This window comes from Kryptolebias marmoratus, linkage group LG9 (genome assembly GCF_001649575.2).
Source record: "Kryptolebias marmoratus isolate JLee-2015 linkage group LG9, ASM164957v2, whole genome shotgun sequence".
In the NCBI taxonomy this organism is placed as follows: domain Eukaryota; kingdom Metazoa; phylum Chordata; class Actinopteri; order Cyprinodontiformes; family Rivulidae; genus Kryptolebias; species Kryptolebias marmoratus.
The window spans coordinates 24,417,654-24,424,551 of NC_051438.1; the positions used below are offsets into that span (position 1 = coordinate 24,417,654).

Genomic DNA, 6,898 nt, shown 5'->3' on the forward strand with positions numbered 1-6,898 from the left:
TTTTTTTTCTTTGCTAATGACAGCACTTTTATAGATTCAAATATAGGTTACAACAGGGTAATAAAGAAAGGAAAAGGTGCACAGAGGGATGCATCATAAAATACAGTAACTTCAAAATGACAGTAGAATCTGATTTGTGTTTAGACTAGCTATAAAAAGTAAAATAATACTGGTCCGAGTCCTCAACCTTGCAGGACTTTGATGCTTGATGAAGATTTGTATGTGAACAAGCTGGAATAAAACAGATAAATATAACTTAAACAAGGGCAAGTAAAGATGCAAGTCTATTGTGAGAGCCCATGGGAACTTTCATTAGTGCTGTCATAATATCTCTCATCTGGTAATTTAATCAACAAAAACTCCAGGTATGTTGATTATTTTTTGGCTTCAAATTATATCCAAGGAAACCCTTGAAATAGGAGGGTATAGGTGACACAAAAAAACTGGATTCAGCCGAAAAGCAGATAGCGTGTCTTCACAACACATACCTTCTGTGTGAGTTTTTCAAGTATTAATTAATGCATCAATGCCACGTTGCCTATGTATTTCCTTCAAAAGACTGAACTTTCAATACATAGAACTGAATTGGTTGCTGAATTTAAAAATCAAAAGATAGAAGCACAGTTTGCAAAAATGCATGAAAAACAACATAATACAAAAAATTGCTTCAATAAAGCTTTAGGTCTTGTTTTTATACTTGTGCATAAGTTTCAAGCAAATTTTAGGCAAGTATTTCCAATATTGTTTAAGACTTTCTTCTGTGAATTTCTATGTCACAAATGCTTATTTGACATAATTTGCTTCCAAGTGATACTTACTAGAATTTACAACATTGAACTGAGTTGTTTTTCACAAAAAAGTTTATGTAAACAAAGAAGATGAAAAACTCACAGAATTCTGAGGTTCTTGAGACCAGAGAAGTCCACTTTTGTGATTCGAGTGATGTTGTTTTTGTTCAAATCCCTACAAAGAGAAAAAACAGAGATTATACATCATGCTGGTAGTATTTCTAGCATCCCGACTGGTCATCAGTAAAACTGAATTTTAATTTAAGTTTATAATGTATAGGAAAGAATATATTGTAACAACAGAATGTTTAAAAAGTATAAGGTTATTTGTATACATCAAGTGAGTTCATGCATGTTTTTTGTTGTTGTTGTTTTTTGCTTTTCTCTATCTTTTCACATACCCAAACATAAATGTAAATGTGGCGGTATGACAGAGCGTGAGAATGCCCTACAGCATCTGAGGCCACACACATATATAGAGTACACATACACACAAACACAAACAAACACAAATCTAAACATACAAACATTTCTGCTGTACAGGCACCATGAACATTGCCCTTGCTGAACTGAATGTGGAAAGGCAAAATTTCCATAAAAACAGTAAAAAAGAGGGGGTTTTTTTCTTCCATCACACAGTTTAAAAGCTCATTGTGTTTCCTGGCCGTCATTCAATCTGTTTTAACTCTGGGTGTACAATGTATATATAATGCAATATGAACTGACACCCCACGTGTGTGTGTATATAGACTGGTTCCTTTTAAATGAGTATGCTGTTTATTGAAACGCTGTTCCACAGAAGGAATTAGGTGAAGGAAAAAAAACATACACACAGAGTGAGAGTATGAATAACACCCACCATTTTTCCTCTTATTTCACACACATTCACACACACACATTTCACTTTCAGACACGTACATGCACATAAACAGAGTCCGGGTTCGTCAAGGCAGTCCGCTTGTGTGTTTTTCATAATACACCTAAACATTTATAAATCTGATTTAAGACCATATTAGGTTTCAAAAGGTCTCCCCACACTGCCATGGCAAGCGCTGCTAATAAGAGCCATACCATGGTCTGAGACTGGGAGAGCTAGTGTAGGACAGACCAGCACTTCCTTCAAGCCCAAACTGGGGTCCATGGCCCACCAGGGCGTCCTTGAAAGAGTTCCAGGGTAATGAATAGTTTCAATCTCTTATCTGATCCAGTGGGAGGTTACATAAATGACTGTTCTGATTGATGATTCCCACACAGTGCAGCAAAAATTCTGGAGGAAAGCTGGCCTAAAACACAAGCAGTAACAGGTTCTCAGATCAAGATTCCTTTCAAGTATCATTTAGAACAAAAAACAGACCCATGCATAAAATGTGCCAGAGTGTTTTTATAGTGATGCAACTTAAAACGTCTAAGAAGCATTAATGCGTATCTTATATTGTAAGAAGACATATCAGTTAATTTCCAGCAAAGCCTTTTAGGAATGTCTGACTCAGTTTTTGTTTTAGAGTTTAATATTCCATTGTTTTGATTTTCTCACATCCTGATTATGAAGTTATTTTTATTATACAGCAAACAGCTGTTTCCTTAAAAGTTTGTTCATAAACCCACTGAACAGCACAAGAAATCAGAAAGACAAAATCTGCAACCAGTTGGTCAATCTAATGCAACCAGTTACCTAAAGAATAAGATTTTTCTTAGTGTAGTTTGCGGTAATGAAAAAAATGTGTTACAAACTCTCTGGAGTGAGGCACTTAAAGGCTTTATTCACAATCTATGTGACTCCACTTTTATCCCAGCTGTCCTTCTATCGGCGAATTAATAGTTTAAAATAACAAAAACATAAAAAAACAATGTTCAAAAACAATCTCTGACACTTGCTGAAATACAGGGATTTTGTATGAATATATAAACTCATATCTTGAGATCTAAAACAATCCATTGAAAGAATTAAAGACCATTCACAAAAACCAGAAAGAAAATTTAAGTTGATACCAACTCTCATCCACTTCACTAGTCCATTAAAACATCTGGTATGTTTCTGACAGTAGATTGATCTACCATCAAACCAACTGCTAGTTCTCTTGCAGTGTGTGTAATTGATTGTAACTGTGCGAAGGAAGCACTGAAAAATAATTAAAAAGCTTTCTTGGACATAGTGAAAAATCTGATACAGTATTGATTTATCATTCGGAGCTTGAAGACAGAACTGTTTCCATCGTCAACCACTTTCTTTCCCAGGTTCCTACTCACTTCTGAGCAGCTCTGAGACAGCATTAAATCTGAAAACATCTACTCTTCAATCCATCCTCTCCTCGCTGCAACACCCCTCTGCTATCTGTCACTACTTATCTTTTTTACATTTGACCACAATCTTTCACTTTTTTTTTGCCTTCCATTTCCTTCTCATCTATCTCAAATCTCTCCCAGTCATTACTCTCTAATGTCAGTCCATCAACCATTCAGCTTCACCTCCTGTTCCCAGGCTTCCCCTCCACATTTTGCATTTCTCTCCAATCTCTACCTTTTTAGTATATCTCCCCTCTCTCGCTCTCTCATGCCTTATCATTCACTCTTTCACAGTTGACCAAACACGTTTTCTACGCCTTCATCTGTTTTTCTCTCCATTCATAATCTCTCTTCTTTTATCTCAATCTCTCACTCGTACACATTTGGCTACATTTTTCCTTCTTTTCTCCTTTTTCTCTTTCCACCTCTAATCTCTCCATGCTTATCTTCAGTTTTCTCTTGTTCACAGTGGAAACTCCTGCACTCACCGAGAAGACGGCTCCGTAGTCAAACAAACACTTAGGATGCAGTTCCAGGTGGATCACAAAGGAGACATCATATCTAGCATCACTTCACAAAAACTAAGAAAGTCAAAACTCCTGCCAGACCAAAACAAGATGTGAGTTGAAATTTACCAAAGTTACCAAATGAATAGAACACCATTAAAAAATATGAAACAAGCAACCAGAAGCATTATTGAATTGTTCCTCTTCGGTGCACCTGCGTTGTTTAAAGCTTGGTTGTCCATCCATCAAACAGTCAAAGCTTAACTTAGCTTTAAAATTGAACTGACCAGCTGGCAGTCAGACAACTAACAGGAGGCTTTAATACAAAAGCCCTAACCACTGTTTTCATTACAGGCAGAGATAAGGAGTGTGTGTGTGTGTGTGTGTGTGTGTGTGTGTGTGTGTGTACTTCTGACATTGGAAAGGGAAGAAGACTAGAGTGCAAACATCAGGTGTGCAGGGAATTAATGCACTATCCAGGAAACAGACACAGCTCTTAGTACCCATTTTTCACCTTGTACTCTGGGGCCTGGTTGCTTTCAATTTGCACCCAGCTTGATTTTACATAGATTTACACAAAGAAACAATGTTGCACCTTCAAAGGTGGTGGGCAAACTAACTTCCCTGCAGTAGTTTTATTAGTTGGTCAACCAAGGATGCTGTGAGTTTAAAAAAATAGATAAATAATTAGACATGTATGTTAAACAGATGACAGATAAGGTGACTCCCAAGAGATCAATGGAATGAAAATCTGAACTGATACGACTGGTAAACCATGAAATACTATCTCTGAACATGACTTTAGATGTCTGACATGTTGGGTTACTGGCAGGTCACTTGTAGTTTTCTGGCTCACCTTGACCCGCGGTTTGAGTTTGTCTTGTTTTTGTTATCATGACCTCTGTCCTCTTTTTCTCTATCTGGCACGACAACCCTGATGAAAAACGGCAGTTTCCTTTCTCTGCTTTATCTGTCTGACACCGTGAAATTTCCTCTTTCCACTTTTTCACTCACTCCATTGGGCATTGCATCCACATCTTTCTCTCCCTCATTTCTTTATCTCCTTGTCATCTTATGTTGTCCTCCATCCAATGCTTGGTTTCCAAATGCATTCACTTCCTCTCCTAATCTTGTGTTATTTTCCACAAAGCTCTTGTAATGCTTCGCTTTTTCATTCCTCCTTTCTTGCTCTCCATCCGTCTCGCTGGTCGATAGGTATGCTCAATTTGGCTCACTAAATCTCCCAGTTACGAAAGGAATCCTAATTGCCATCTTCCTCTTCCTCTGAGCTCCACATTGTGTCCATCACCAGATGCACGCTGGCTGTCACGTTTGCTTCAAACCTGGCTTCATCCACTTGCCAAAACCTTCTTTTTTTTACGTCAGTAATTGTAGCCTTGGTGGAAACTGAACTTGACAATCAAAGGTGCTTGACAATTCATTATTTATGGATTGAACTGTTGAGTTTTGGACAATGCAAAGGTAAACCTTAATATTCATAACATTAATGTGACTGATAACAATAAAATTAGTTTTACAGCTTTAATGAGTGATCATAGACCTATTGCTGAAAAAAGGTCAAATTAAAGCAGGAACTCTACATACAGAGTCCAATATAAAAAATAAATCACTAAATACAAGTTGTGAAAAAACGAAAAACAAAAATTTAGCAAAAGCATCTTCTGGTATTAGAAAATATATTAAACATTAAAAATAGTTCTGACAAAAGGCTGGTTCAGATATTTTTAGTGGGTTTCTGTAGAGTGGTATTGAGTAGCTTGAATCTTACCTGCGATAGACAGCCATCAGAGCAACATCAATTATAGTTCATTATTATTATAGTTCAACATCAATTATAGGAAATTATAGTTCTCATAAAGGTAAGCTAGTTGTTATTTAAAAGGGGACTCATTTGATTGATTTTTCAACATCCAAAATGACTCAAACCTCAAAAGTTCTGTTACTTTAAATTCATGCATTTTTGTACCTTTTCACATCGCATCACTTCATACCAGACAGTTATTTACATTAAAGACTGGCTGTATTGGGAGTACAATCTTTGATGCTGCAACATGTTTTTGTGCAATACATGTTGAAAAACGTACCATATTGAGCTTGCTCAGTTCACACAACTATCCAAGACAGAAATGATGCAGAGTAAAAAAAAATGTGCATAGCATTCACTTCAACAGTTATTTAGTTCTGGAGCTTTAAGTTATTTTTGATGGTGGAAATTTTCCCTTCTCTTCTGAGAAGCTGTCAGCTTCACTCTTCATGAAAACTTTTCTCTGATTCTCTTAAATGATATCCTTGACTACTCATAACTACTTAACAGAAACTAACTTTAAAAAATAAAACTCTTGTACTTTTTCTTTAAAGTTCAGTTACAGACATACACATACATAGTATGACTATGACTATAATGTGCTTTTCAAAGAAAAATTCTCTACTAACTCAAGTAGAGCATTTATTTTCTGCTCTTTTTTCATATTTAAGTTTGAAAGGCATATCCATCTGTCTGTAACATCATTTACGTTTCCTGCTCATGCATTTGTCATGTCCTTAATATGACTGTCTTTGCAAAACAAATCCCTGGCCTATTTTGTTTAAATCTGAAGAACTGATATCTCTCCTGATAGTACATCATCATCACTTATCCCATTTTTCTGCCCTTCATACTCAGTGTTAATGCCACTCACAAAAGGCATTGTTTGGTGCTGCACAGGAAAAATAGAAGAGTAATTTTTTCGGAGTTAACATTATTTTCATCTAAAAGAGTCATGTTTATGCATTATAGAGTAAAATCGTGTCAATTGGTCAATAGAATCGGAGGAAAAAAACAGAGTAAATCATATCGGAGTAAAACAAGAACACGCCCACTGAAGTTTGTTAAGTTTCGTTTCTTCCACCATTTTCCCGCATTGGACCGGAGGCGACGGTCTGCTTTGTGCCAGGTAAGTGCCCAAATGGGTTGTAAACATATTTCATGTGGGGGTTTTTTTTGTTTTTTATTATTATTAACACTAATTATCTCTAGCGGAAAGATGACGTGCTGCTGTGTGGTCGTGGGGGAAGGAGGGGTGCAGCGAGGAATTAACATGGTTGGCTAACTAGTTAGCATGTGTGCTTCAGCTAACTTAATGTAGCCGTTTACAACAATGTAAGCAGAAAAAAAACATCAGTGTTGTACAATGCTACGTCCATTTTTTATTTGCATAAGTCAAGGCTGTTGCTATTTTAAGCTGAGTAACGGAGTTTAAAAGAGGAGCTAGCTGTACAATCGAAGCTAGCTCTGCTAGCATGTGTTCCGCCCAGAAAATG

The 6,898-nt window shown here is 36.6% G+C and overlaps 2 protein-coding genes across 2 annotated transcripts in view; one reads left to right on the forward strand and one right to left on the reverse strand.

Annotated features, from left to right (window-relative positions):
• The window catches only part of slit3 (slit homolog 3 (Drosophila)), a 222,331-nt gene that overhangs the window by 192,618 nt on the left and 22,815 nt on the right, over positions 1-6,898 (reverse strand). Inside the window, exon 2 of the mRNA XM_017417474.3 lies at positions 892-963. Coding sequence (XP_017272963.1) covers positions 892-963 — 72 coding nt within the window. The remainder of the gene's footprint in view (positions 1-891; positions 964-6,898) is intronic.
• Positions 6,721-6,898, forward strand: part of LOC108236658 — a 12,797-nt gene continuing 12,619 nt past the window's right edge. Inside the window, exon 1 of the mRNA XM_025006187.2 lies at positions 6,721-6,737. Coding sequence (XP_024861955.2) covers positions 6,736-6,737 — 2 coding nt within the window. The 5' untranslated portion in view covers positions 6,721-6,735. The remainder of the gene's footprint in view (positions 6,738-6,898) is intronic.